Raw genomic sequence first — 14166 nt, 5'->3', positions numbered from 1 at the left:
GGTTATCCATTTCAAAACAGCTCCTTCGCTTAAAAGACAGCACGAAGCAGCATGATCTGGAGGTTTATCAAAGGGGCTCCTGAGAAAACAGAGGAGCAAAGCCACCAGACGAATTGCCTGGAGAAATTCAGTCACCAAATATAACCAAGAGAAGCCATGTGTTCTTTTCCCCCAAAGGGTTTCTCAGATCACAACAACTACAGACGCTAGGAGGTGAAGAGATACACAGGAGCCCAACAGCGTGATCTTGCATTGTAGGGAGATATATCCAAAATGGAGCAAGGCATCAGGTCAGAAGGATGCTAGATACTACACAAGCAGGGACCTGCAACAAAATTCTGCAGTGTGTGGAGTGCTCCTGTGTGGGGGGTTTCAGGAAGCTAGCCAGTCATGCTGCCTTCCAGAATACTCCACCCCGTTCCCTCCCCTCACCACCACCCCCAGTCAGCCAGTATTCTGTCCACTCAGCATGATCAGTCCTTATGGGGCTGTTTTGATTCCGCCACCAGTGTTTCACCCCCCAACATTAAAGCAGCAGGCCTAGCGATCCCAGAAACTCTTCCCAGTAGGTCTTGCCCCAATGAGGCGATAGTAAGGCCTTCCCACTACTCTCTAAGGCTCCTCCTCGCTCAGGTCCTCCCCCAGCAGCCTAAGGCTCCGTTGTCTTGTCTTTCGTTGCTCCACCCTCTTCATTTCTCTGCATGTTCTGTGAGACCAGAGGGGAGAAGAGCTGGTTGCAGCAGGAGAGGAAGACTCCCTGGATTCTTCAGCGGCCTGCCTCATCTCTGTCTCCTGGTCCCCCTCCTCTCCAGGCCCCGCTTCTGCCTCTGCCACAGACTTTCCCTCCTCACTGAACTTCTTACCTCTTCAATTTCTGACGCTTCCTCTTCCCGGTCCTCTCCCTCTGACTACTCATCGCCACCCCACCACCAGTTATCGGACTCTGAGCCTTCTTCCCTTGGGGGTTCCCCCAGCTGGGGCCTCCCACTATTCCTCTGCGTCCAGCCAGTCCATGACATTACATTCATCCAAGGAGCGTACAGGGTTCTCCTCTCCCGTTTTTATCCTCCTGACAACCCTGCCAGGGTTGTGACTGGCCCAAGGTGCTGTAAAATGGAGCTGCTCTAGAGCAACTCTTGCCCATCTGGCACCCTGCAGAGGTTTTGGACTATAACTCCCATCAGCACCAGCCATTACAATCCGAAACATCCTGAAACACGCACACAAACACCAAGGCAATGTGCAGTACACAGCCTGCCACTGAATTGCAGATAACCTATTATTAGACAGCTGGGGTTTTAGGTATAGCCACCTTCCACAACTGGGCACCCTTCAGGTGTTTTGAACTACATCTCCCATCAGCTGCAGCCAGCACAAATCATCCCTGGTCTGAGCAGGCTCCCTGTTCCTTAATTGGAAGTGTATTCCTCTCCCCCTGAGCTGCTCTTTGGCACCTGGCTCCGTTTGGCCGATCTTAGGGTTTCATTATAAAGACAAAGTAGATCCAACAAACCACCTGGTGCAATGTGTCAATGAGCCCTTAGGCTGCCCACCACCTGTTGGTTGCCAGGCTGAGGGGACAACCCCAACAAGAGGTAGCTGAGGACCTGGATCAAGTCAGCATAGACCATATCGCAAGTCAGTTTTAGTGGGGGATAAGGCCATCGTAGCCTGGTGAAATTGAGATTGGTCCCTGGAGATTCAGTTTGGTGACTGGATTGAAAGAGCGGGCTGGGGGGGAAGCCCAGCCGTGAACCTGCTGATGCAGAGAAGTCGTGGCTGTCTGGCCACAGCTGATCCACAGAATGTCCGGGGTTTATTTTTAAATCGGAAGGCACGGCAAGCAGCCAGTGAGTCCTACAAGACCCTGCAGTGGGAGAGGAAGGCAGGAGAGACCCCACTTTCTCCAGACCTCGAGTGGTGGCTGAAATGCAGGTGGTTTTGACACCCACATTCAAATAGTACCTGATGCCATCCTCAGGCCAGATTCCAGCTCAGATAAGGAAGGGTACGTTGTTGCTGTCAACAGATGACCTTATGATATTGCACAGTATGGCTCGGATATTGGAGCATTGCATGTAACCTTCAGTACCCAGAACTGTGATCAAGCTTTCTATTAATAGCATAGTCAGAAGTGTGTGTTCGCAGGCAGATTGATGGTCGGCAAAACATTTTTTATTTTTTTTTAGAGTGATTTAAGTGCTCGTCCTAGCATGTCTGAAGAGTTAAGGCTTCCCTTTACACATACCACCAGGCTACAAAACTCTTCAGAGTGGTTATGTAGCCTAGTGGCTAAATGAGTCATTGTATAGTTTGAAAGGTTCAGAGGATCTGGCCTCTCAGACCTGGAACCTCATCAGAGGAAGAGCAGGTCCCTCAAGCAGGTCTTCACACCACCACAGACCTGGTCAGACCCCACCTGTAGTCCTGAGCCCAGTTCTGGGCAGCCCAATTCAAGAATCATAGAATCATAGAATCATAGAGTTGGAAGAGACCACAAGGGCCATCCAGTCCAACCCCCTGCCAAGCAGGAAACACCATCAAAGCATTCCTGACAGATGGCTGTCAAGCCTCTGCTTAAAGACTTCCAAAGAAGGAGAGTCCACCACACTCCTTGGCAGCAAATTCCACTGTCGAACAGCTCTTACTGTCAGGAAGTTCTTCCTAATGTTTAGGTGGAATCTTCTTTCTTGTAGTTTGAATCCATTGCCCCGTGTCCGCTACTCTGGAGAAGCAGAAAACAACCTTTCTCCCTCCTCTATGTGACATCCTTTTATATATTTGAACATGGCTATCAGATCACCCCTTAACCTTCTCTTCTCCAGGCTAAACATACCCAGCTCCCTAAGCCATTCCTCATAAGGCATCGTTTCCAGGCCTTTGACCATTTTGGTTGCCCTCCTCTGGACACCTTCCAGCTTGTCAGTACAGTATCCTTCTTGAACTGTGGTGCCCAGAACTGGACACAGTATTCCAGGTGAGGTCTGACCAGAGTGGAATTCTCTTGAAGTAATAGTACCACTGTACTATTGATCTCTAGACATCCCCACTTCAGCACTGGAGCTCTCCACACCAGTCATCTTGGTTTCTTGCCGGCTCTTGGACCCCCTCATCACTCCTAGGGCCACATAAGCAGAAGAGATGGTGATACAGTCAGAAATTTCAGAGTCCAGGTGGAAGTCTCTGGCTATCAGTACATGAAGCCACTTGGGAACTTATGACTGGCTACCCGCCATACCTTCAGAGCACATTACTTCCTCCAAAGAAACATGGGAGTTTGTTAAACGTGTTGGTAAGCTACAGTTGCCGTGATTCTTTGGGGAAGCTGTATGCTTTAAATGTATGCGTGGGGTTACTGCTTTTGTTTGTTACTACGGTATGCATTTTTTGTGTTTTTTATATTGGAAACTGCCATGTGATCCACAGATGGCAAGGGTGGTGTAGAAAAAATATAATAAAATAATCAAGTGTCTTTGGCCTGCCTCCATTATTACTAATAAATTCCTAACTCAGTTAGTCTAACTTGGCTTTCATCCAAAAATCTTAGCTAATGGGTCTTCCATATTGCATTACTCACTTGCCCCAGTCGCCCCCATTTTAAACACAGTACACACCTGCCTCACCACAACTGCCACCCATCCTCTGCCCCCACTTCATATGCTGTTATCATTATGTCGGGGTGGTAGGGTGTTTGTGCGGTGGGGCAGGAGAGGGAGACTAAGAAAAAAGCACACCCAAAATTCTATTATCTCTGTATTTATATAAATGGCATGATTTATGGAGTTTTCTTCTGAGTTAGAATTCATTAATGGTGGCTCAGGTTCAGTTCAGAACATCAAAACTCTCCCAATGCTCGCTTTGCTGGATTAGTTAGGTCAGGGGCTGCCAACCCCTTTGGGCCAGGGGGCACATTTTGAATTTTGAGTGTGTGCTGTGGGCACCAGTCACAAAATGGCTGTCATCGGGGTAAAGCCTGTTGTAAGCGTGTGCCATAACCACAAAATTAGAGCAAACAGTCATTGCTGTTTCCCTTTGTCCTGGACAACCTCAGACTTACCATAGTCAGCCGGTGATGTCCTGCCGGTCCTGATTGTGGAGATCACACAATATTGATTCTCTCTCACACACACCCTGCAACACACACAATTATGCTGTTGCTGCGTAATAACAACAGGGAGTATCCTCCAGTACCAGGAAAATATACAAGGTGCCCAAACCACACTCACATGCATCCACACAGATTAGGCACATGTGCCCCTCTCTCTCTGTCAGTCAGTCATATATGAACTTCTCTCTCTCTCTTTCAGACACACACACACAGCGAGCGAGAGAGAGAGAGACCACATGTACAGGGTGAGTCCTTTAAAAGAGGCCCCATGGATACAGAGTACACTTGTTCCACGGGGCCTCTTTTAAAATACTCACCCTGTATATCTCTCTTCCCATGGGAATGTTCAGAATTTTGGGTGGTGCGGGAGAGATTTTGTGTTTGTGCGCACACGAAACTTTCCCGGGAGAGGATGGAGCGGGCTAATTCCTCACACAGATTTATACAAAATTTGCTTGTGTTGATTTAAATGTACCAATGCAAATGTCAAAATCATTGCTGTCATTTCAATGGAAATGCATTTCCCCACAGTAGAGAAGCCTGGGACCACATCCTCATTGGGCTTGCTTAGTCGGCTGCTTTAGTGCTAATTGCTGATGTGCATCTTCAGTATGCCTCCAACCTTTCCCTACATAGGCTTCTTTGGGCACATCCACACCATGCATTTATTTTTAATTATTATTTTTATTTTAAGCAGATGCTATTTACGTGCAATCTGATGTACACAGCACATACATAAAGCAAATGACCAGGTATATATGGTAAGCTCACAACTTACAATGGGGCTATGTTTCGGGGATCGCACCTAAAGCCAAAATCACACAGTCAAAACCCATTGGGCTCAATGGCGGGAGAGATTGCCAAAGCTATTTTCCTGGAACCCTGATGCCTTTCCAATTTTTAAAATATTATTTTGCCACATGCATAAAGCTGAATGCACACAAGTTAAATGAGTGTAAATTGCAGACTTACTGTAAATGAATGCTGTTTCCGTTTAAAGCACATGGCTTCCCTCAAAGGATCCTGGGAGCTGTAGTTTGTTCAGGGTGCTGAGAACTATAGTTCTGTGAGAGGTAGTAGGTGTTGCTCACAGTTCTATTTAACTATATGTACTGTATATGTATATAATTACCAAAGTGGTGAGGAAGCTAATAATGAAGTTCATTTATCTTTTTGGATCTACAGTATTTATTAAACAGGGCAGTTCGGGCATGCCTTTCTGCTCCACAACCGTGAAGATTTTACTCTTAAGTGGTGCGGACACAGTTTGGTAGGAGTTTCCAGGTTGCAACTCAGATCACACAAAGATTTGTATGTGAATGAGGTGGTGAGAGCCCTGCAGGATGGGAGTCAAGGGAAACAGCCTTCATGGTTGCAGACTGTAGTTTAGCAACTTGACGGCCATGAAGCTCTTGGGCAAATCACTCTCTCACTAAGTGCAACCTACCCTGTAGGGCTGTTGTGAAGCTGCGAAGAATGCTGAGCAACAACAAAAGGCAGCAGTCTGAGGTCCCAACTCTGGAATTTACTGAATAAAAACACATTAAGATGCCCCGTGCAGGAGCAAGTGTATGTTTCTTTCATTATGAGAGAGAATCCCCACACTGCAGGGATTAGGGCAAAAGGTTGCTGCTGCGGGAAGCTGCTGTTTGAGTCCTGTTACCTCCCTTTCTAGAACCTTCTACCAAATTCAGTACTCTCCAAGGATTAGCCCCCAAATGTGCTTTCAGTTGCACACGCTTTTTAATCGTGCTTTTTCCAAGTCCGAAACTGCAATACTGTTTCCTCACCACTGTGCCAATAGGCAAGAGGTTTGAGACTAACAGTTGCCATTTTCCTTTTCTGCTGGTGCTTCCGTGCTTTTTACAAGCAGCCAGGCAGGCAGAAATTCCACAGTGTAGCTTTCACCTGTGAAATTACTGCCTGTTATAGTCTCACACACAAAAAAACACACAACAAAAACCCTTTCACAATGTGTCAGAAAGGAAGGCGAGAGCTTGATGTTTTTCAGTTAGAAACAAACAAAAGTCATGGGCTGTTGCGAATGCTGTTTAAGACCAGTTTTTTTTATACTATGCTACAAAGCAACATGAAAAAGGTTAAAAAGAGCATCATATAAATAAATAATAAAAACCATACAATTACAGTATAAAACAAGGAAATATTGGGCCTTAAGCTCAGCAATGGTGCGAGTTCACTGAAATGTCTATATCGCTGGTTACTGTGAAGAAAAGATCCTTTTGTTAGATTATGAATAGATGTAACGTTTATATAATTGTATTTAATCTTAGATTCTATCATTCCAATAATGTACTACTGCCTCTTGTCTGACCTATGACCCGATTACATGAAGTATTTGCTTTCTTTTCTAATATGCTCTGCGTTGTTAATACTCGTTTATGAAATTAAAATTAATTTAAAATAATAATAAAAAGGCAGCAATTACAGAAAACTATAAATAAAACACACAACCCATGAGATTTGAAAGCCACAATTTGTGTATTGCAGGTTTGGTCCACACACGAATTTATATACAATGAAGGACGTATTATAAACATTTTGAATACATTTTTTTTTAAATTGTGTGCGTGCTTTGTGTGGAGTTGGAGTAACAAATTCTCCCCCCCCCCATTTTGACAAACTTTTAGGGTTAGCAAAATCAGTTAGGACGGCTCTTGCCCTTCCCAAGATGGCGCCGAGTTCACTGAATTACTCCCCCCCCCCAATCCACTCCACACAGCGCCGCTTGTCTCCCTCCCACCCTTCGACCTTCCAAACATGGCGGGCGCCTCCCTCGCTCCTTTGTAGGCGGGCCATCGAGAGAGAAAGAAAAGGAGGCGAAAGAGCGAGAGAAGGCGCCTGCGCGGAAAGAGGAGCGATCAGTGCGCCTGCGCGCCGCGGCGCCCGAGTGCAGTGAAATTCCGTGAAGAGGGGAGGGGGGGCTGGGAAAGAGAGAGAGAGAGAAAGGAAAGATTTTTCCCTTTTTTTAAAAAAAAGGAAGAGCGAAAGAAGAGAAAAAGCGGCAGAAGCTGTGGGGAAGGTTTCCGTGAGAGAGAGAGAAACGCGGGGCTGGCCGGACCCCTCCTCTTCCGCCACGCGTCGCCCGCCACCGCCTCAGAATCTCCTCAGGAGCGGCGGCGGCTGCTCCCCCTCCCCCTCGCCCCCTTCCTCCCCCTAGCCCCCTTCCAACCCCCGGACGAGGGACGCGAGGCGGCGCCGCTGAGAGGACGGGAAGGCCCCCGGCGGCGGCGGGGTCGGCTTGAGCTAGGAGGGGCGAGCGCTAGCCGGCTGGCTCTAGCCCGGCAGGAGGAGGAGGAGGAGGAGGAGCACGCCGTCGCCTCCACAGCGGCCGCCCCAGACTCCCCTCCCCGGGCACCGGCGGGGAGAATGACGGAGCTCCAGTCCGCGCTGCTACTGCGGAGACAGCTGGCAGGTCGGTCAGTCCGTCGCTCGCTTGGTCGGTCGGGCAAAACACTACAGCGCAGGCATGCGGGCAGAGGCAGGCGGGCCCGTCTCTCCCTGCCCCCCTCGGACCTGGTCGGCCCCTGGGGTTGCTGAGGGGAGGCGGTGGGAGGAAGTGGGGTTGGGGGAGGGGTGGTGTGAAACGTGGTCGGAGGGCGCTCGTTTGGGGAGGGGGGGAGAGCTAAAAGTAGGGGGTGAGGCAGGGGTAAGGATCGTGGGAGTCGAAGGGGAGGAAAGTTCCCCGAAAGGGGGGCACTAGGTTAAAGTGGTGAGGAGGGGTGGGGGGCTTTGGTGTTTTGGGGAAGGGGGGTGGAAGTGTTGAGGTAGGGTGGAAGTGAAGTGGGGCGCCTGAATATTGAAGGGTAGGTAGGGGGCTCTAGGTGGGCTTTCCCCCACCCCTTGCTGGGTGATCTGCCATCAAGTGCTCTGGGTGAATGTTTCTGGTGACTTCTTGTCAGCTGCCTTGGAAGGTTTTTATATTCTGAAAGGTGGGGTATATGGAATTGTAATAAGTGGGTGATAACTGGTGATAAATGGGTGCTAAGTAACTAGGAGGAGTGTGGGGATCACTGGGCAGGGGTGGGCGATGCTTATTCTGGAATGGGGCTCCATGTGGTTTAGTTGGAGGTGGGGGAAGCCTTACTTAAGCCATCTGAGTAGGAAGTGCCGAGGTGAGGAGTAAAAAAGGTGGCTGATCTGGAACGAGGGAGGTGGGGTTAGATAGAGCGATAGAGGCCAGAGGGCATGGGCTCTGACACAGCAAGTAGGGTGTAAAAGCAACTTAGGGAGTGCATGGGTAAGTGGGTGAGGTTGTGGAGGGGCAGGATAATGGGGCTGAGGTAGGTGCATCTTTGTGCATGGAAAGAGGAGTTCGAAAGTACAAAAGAAGCATTACAGTACTGGGTTTCAAATATTCCTGCTCTCCAGTCTCTAGTACAGAAATTGGCAAAGAACTGAATGTGAACAGATAGCTAGGCACCATGAGGGGAAAGATAGGAGGCGTGATAAAGGGCTGGGAGATGGTAAGCCGGCTATGTAGGGCAGCTGGAGTTAAAACAAGGAGGAGTGGCTTGGAAGTGTGCTGGGAGGGAGTACAGGGGTGGGGAGACCTGAGTGAGTTGGAGAAGGAGCATGAGAAGTGCTAGAAGGATCTTGGTGATCAGTTGGGGTGGTAAGTTTGGGTAGTAAGTTGAGAGGTAATGGGAACAGGCTGGCAAACAGTAGATAAGGAGACTTTAAGTGAGGCAAACTTTGGGTAGTTGTAAAGTTTGGTGGTGATGGCCTGAGAACTCGTGAGTGAGACTTGGAAATGAAGGAAGAGTAAGCAGGCTGAGGCGGGTTAAAGTAAGGGCTGAAAGTGCCTAGGTGAAGTGGGGGGAAGCTAGAGAGGAGGAACATGCTGACGTTTGAGGATAGACTAGGTTCTTTATGTGAGTGATAGATGAGTTACTGGACAGATGGAACTGAGAGCAAGATGTGGCTTGTGTAGCTGGGGTGGACATGAATGGTTGGGGTGCAAAATGGTGATGGAAGATGAAGAGGTGACAAACAGAAGGGGACATAAAGTGTGTGTAGAGTGCAAAAGGAATGATTAGAATCATAACAGGAGAAACAGACCCTGGTTAGTTGTGAAGATGAGTACCATTATTTGGAGGTGGAACCTTAGTTGTTGAGTTTAAAGCATTAATAGTTGAACTCTGGTCATGCCTGAGGAACTGAAAATGTAACCAACTGTGTTGCTTTTTCCATGGTACTGTATGAAAGTGACATCCCCATAGCTAACAGGCACCTTGTGTGAAGGGAGGTCAACTGTGCATTTAATTTGGTTTATTAAAGAATGCTTTGGGACGCTACATTGATTTCTTTTGTCCTTCTTTCCCTTCCTCCTGTTCCTCCATGAGTGTTCCCATGTGAAGGACTGGAAACTGGAGAGGAGGAACAGGTTGAAGTTTGAGGATTGTTTATGTGAGTGATAGAGGAATTACTGGACAGCTGGAATTGGGAGCAAGTTGTGTCTTCTGTAACTGGGGTGGACAGGAATGTATAGATTCCTGCTCAGTCTATAGAATAATAATAATAATAATAATAATAATAATAATAATAATAATAATAATAATAATAATAATAATAATAATTTATTTATACCCCGCCCACATTGCCTATTTTGAACAAAGCAGGGTAAGGTTTACATTTGTAGATTAGAATATTGGTGTGGAATTTCAGGGGAATTAATGTTTTAAATCCAGTGCTTAAAAAAAATATGTTTAGGGGCACTCTCATTTTAACTCAAGAAAATCACCATTTTATAGTTCAAATCGGGGAAATAAATACAGTAAATGGATAAAAGTACAAAGATTCACAAAATGTTCAGGGGCATGCATCCCCCTGCATCCCACCCCCCAGAAAAAGCACTGTTTAAATCCATAATACAGAGCTATCATAGTTCTTAGCCGCCGCCCCCCCCCCCTATTGCTGACTCTGCTGCCAGGGCTGTTACTTTCTAGCCCATTCTGCTTAGCTAGGTGATCATTGTCTCAAAGCTGTTTTTTTCAGAAGTGGCAGAATGTGGGTAGTGAAGTTTTGGATCAGAAGTGACTAGATCTGAAGCTTGGGGACAAAATTTATGAAGGATTGTAACGTAACTTTATGGGGTTTGGGGGACTGGAAAGGATGTTGTTGGAAAGACTGGCTGCTTCCTTCACTTATCTTATTTGCTTCCACAACTTGCTTCCATAACTACTCCCCTCCCCCTTCCTTTGTCCCTCGCCTTGCTTTGCTAACACTCTAGCTACTGATTCAGAGCTTGTCTTGTCCTAGCGGCCATGCACATAGGTTTCCTGAGTGGTTAGACATGCAGTGTAGCCCCATGTGCTACTCATTGCCAGACCTGAGCCAACCGTGGCTGCAGTCCTGGGTGTAGAAAACAGCATGTGTCACTGCTCTTTCTTCTCCTCCTCCCAACTCCTGTGTTCATGCTTCCTTGTAGCCTCTCTGACTCCTCCTGTGAGAATGAAGTCGTTCTCCCCATACAGATTCACCAGTCCTTTGATTAAGGTGTTGGTCAAACCTAATAGCCTCCTCTTCCCTTGTGTAAAAATACTTACTGCAGATTACAATACAATAATCAGATATAAGGAATTTGATATATTAAACAGTGAGGCCCTGGTTTAAGAGTATCAGAAAGGGTGTACAAGGGGAAGGAAAGAGATTGCTGCAGCAGTATAAAATAAAGGAGCCTATAAAATGCCAACGGAAGGTTAAAGTTACTAAAAGCAATGCAGGGTATCTTATAAAGCTGCCTTTAATCTTAAATGCAAGGCAAGTAAATACCTAGGTTTGTTTGCTTCAGCTCTATCAAATAGCACCATACTGCCTATCAAATATGCTAGTACAGCAGCTAAATACAAATGTTACATTATTTTAATTGTTGTGTAAAGTACTATCTTAACTATCAAATACCTTTTGTAGCAATGCAAAAGTAGGTATTTTTTATTTTGTATCATGTATGTTATATCCTGTATATCTGCATGGAAAAACCAGAGTATCGAACTCCACAACATGAAGTAAGAACAAGATACTAGTATGAAGTGCCCCTAATACGAACTCTGAGTTGTGACTGCAACACACATCATTGGCACTCTAATAATCCCAAAGGGGTGGGGGAGGATAGAAGGGACAGTTAAGGATTCAATTTTTCTGTTAACATAATATTTACATTTTGAAGATTTTTCCCTTGGAACACCAATTAGAAACTGTAGTGTTAAGCAATATATGTAAATAGTTGAAATAAATAACATAACATAAAAATGCTGGGTTGATGGCAGAAAGATGAAGAATTTAATGTAGCTTGATATTAGGTAGAGAATTTTTTAAAGGATAATGTAAACAGGGTTTTTATGAATATAAACAGATCTGTAAGGCTTTCCTCCCTCCGTACTCCACATCGTGAGCTTCTTACGAAAATCTACATGCAATGCTTGAAATTAGCCAGGCACCAAGTGCATTTTGCAGCTTATAGAAATGAAAGTAGTAGTAGTAGTAGTAGACTTCATGGGGCAACTGTAGCTCAGATTCAAGGGGCTGTTGGCTGTTGGGTGATTAGATTGTATATCTGAGTTTCTAACACTGCCTACATGCAATCAAACCACATGTCTAAATCTATGCCCTGGATAAGATGGCTGTACTTTTAATTTGTGGAATGGCTATAACTCGGTAGCAGAGTACCTGCTGTGCATGTATGTTGAATGTTCTAGTGCAACTCCTGGCATCTCTGGTTAAAAGGATCTTTGTGAGTTGGGCTTGCCCTTCTGCCTAAGGTCTAGGACTTTCCAGAGCTAACTCTGTAAAAGGCACCTTCATATGCTTATAATCCTTTAAGGTTTTTTATAGTGCAGAAACAATCTCAAATGCTTACATCCTGATCTGGTTCTAATAACATGTAAAATTGAGTGATATTGCATCGGGATGTGACTGCACAACCCATTGGAAGTAATGCAGTGTGAATAGGCAGCACAGTTTTTAGAGAAATGACCTTCTGAGGTAGTGCTACTAGCTAAACTTCTATTCTGTCCCAAGGCCATATTATACTAGTTCTGTACTGGATGCACTATTTGTCAGTGTATTTTTGCATCCAGTTATCTTTGAAGCACTGAATTACTTGGGGTCAAGTTATATGAAAAATCACCTGCACTTGGACCTCGAGATTGGCAGCAAAGGTTCTGCTCATGGGGCCACTGGTAAGGTCCATCAGGCTGGTGGGCACAAAATACAAGGCCTTTTCAGTGGTGGCTCTAGCATTGTGAAATTTCTTATGAGAGGAGCACTGTTGACTGCTTTTAAATGGGTCAAAGGATTAGTCGTTTAACTCAGCTTTTAATTGAATAATAGTGCTGGTTTATACGGTTAAGTTGCAATTATATTGATTGCTGCTACAGGTAATGGCTGATTTGCATGGGGGTTACATTCCTGACTCCCATGCATGTTGGCAGAGCATGCATTAGCCCATTACTCCCCCTTTTCTGGCCACTTCTTGGTCGCCATGATGCTTTCATGCACGGTCACTTGTCAGTTGGACACAAGTGAATCAATAGTTGCTTGTATTTTATTGTTACTCTGCAGTGAAGTAGTTTACCTTTTGCTTTGTGTATTCACCTTTTAAAATTGTGTTACAATTTTATTTGTGAATGGCTGAGAGAGAGACAGGGAAGGGAAGGGAAGGGAAGGGAAGGGAAGGGAGAAAGATGGCATTGACGTTTGGATGCAGTTTCTACTCCAGCAAGTGATATGGCTGCAGAACCTTGTGCTTCTTGCCAGGACTGGGGCACTGGTAGAATGCCATGACAAACAGGATTCTACATTTTTGCTCTCCATGCTGCCCTCTGACAAGTGTAAAGATCCCAGCCTTCCTCCCAGCCTTTGATCTGGAGAAGTCCTTGGAAATAATCCCACCTGCTGTGCAGTGATCCCTGCTCTTTTCAGTACCAAGGCTCCCCCCCAACTGCCCCTGTTTCCGGAGCTGGAAAGGATGGTGTGGGCTTCTTTAGACACTAAGCTGCTGAGCCACCTGGGACACTTGGGCAGCACTTGTTTAAACAGGCAAGTCCAGATCCAAACTCAAATGAAGGATTGTTCCATACTTTGTGCAAAAGTGTGAGGCCAGGGACCAGTGGATGGTCAGGTCCTGCTACCCAAATGTTTGATGTGGCTTCCAGGGCCAGCCAAAAGTTGTGGACTCTTGATGATATAATGCTATTCATAATACTAAGTTAATGTGAATATGACAAAAGTTGAAATTTCCAAGGTAGATCTCAGGGTATGGGGATCAGAACTCCTTTGAAGTGAGCATAATAACACATTATATGTGTCCATATCAATATGTGTTTAGTTAGGATCTGGTAGACGTAGATACATATTCCAGACTAGGCTTTTTTTTAAAAACCAAAACTGCCAAAAACCTCACAGGGCTCTGTTCAAATTATGTTCTGTGTCAGAATATCTGCAAAGTAAAACTTCCTCTTGATTAAAGAACTCTCCTTGCAAAAGACTGATCAGGAAATTCAGACTTCCCAGCTCTCTGTTTCCTATGTCTGGCTGCTCCAAGAGGGTTACTCCCTTGTGCTGCTTATGTTCCCACCCCCCTCCTGTTCACTGGCACTTGTGTTCCACTTTCAGCTGTTCTAATCTTTAAACAGTCAGAATGTTAGCAAGTTGTATTACTGTCTACTTCTGTCACACATATATCAGCTGTGTTATTAGGCACTTAACTTCTTGAGAGCTGGCCATTTTAGTCTGTTGCAGGGGGGAAAGCATCTTGTGACACCTGAAAGACTAATAATAATAATAATAATAATAATAATAATAATAATAATAATAATAATAAATTTATTTGTGCCCTGCCCATCTGGCTGGGTCTCCCCAGCCACTCTGGGCGGCTTCCAACAAATATTAAAATACATTAAAATATCACAGATTAAAAATTTCCCTAAACAGGACTGCCTTCAGGTATTTTCTAAATGTCAGGTAGTTGTTTATCTCTTTGACCTCTAATGGGAGGGTGTTCCACAGGGCGGGCGCCACTACCGAGAAGGCCCTCTGCT

At 45.7% G+C, this 14166-nt stretch overlaps 1 protein-coding gene across 2 annotated transcripts in view; it reads left to right on the top strand.

Annotated features, from left to right (window-relative positions):
• The first annotated feature begins 7366 nt into the window (after positions 1-7366).
• The window catches only part of UBE2G1 (ubiquitin conjugating enzyme E2 G1), a 33134-nt gene continuing 26334 nt past the window's right edge, over positions 7367-14166 (top strand). The window contains exon 1 of one of the 2 annotated variants that reach the window (XM_033171474.1): positions 7367-7541. In XM_033171474.1, the coding sequence (XP_033027365.1) occupies positions 7496-7541 (46 nt within the window). In that variant the 5' untranslated portion in view covers positions 7367-7495. Of the gene's footprint in view, positions 7542-8649; positions 8742-14166 lie in introns of those variants that run through there. The other variant, XM_033171476.1, reaches the window with a different exon arrangement.

The sequence above is a fragment of the Lacerta agilis genome, chromosome 15 (genome assembly GCF_009819535.1).
Source record: "Lacerta agilis isolate rLacAgi1 chromosome 15, rLacAgi1.pri, whole genome shotgun sequence".
NCBI classification, from domain to species: domain Eukaryota; kingdom Metazoa; phylum Chordata; class Lepidosauria; order Squamata; family Lacertidae; genus Lacerta; species Lacerta agilis.
This window is presented reverse-complemented; position numbering and strand designations above follow the sequence as displayed.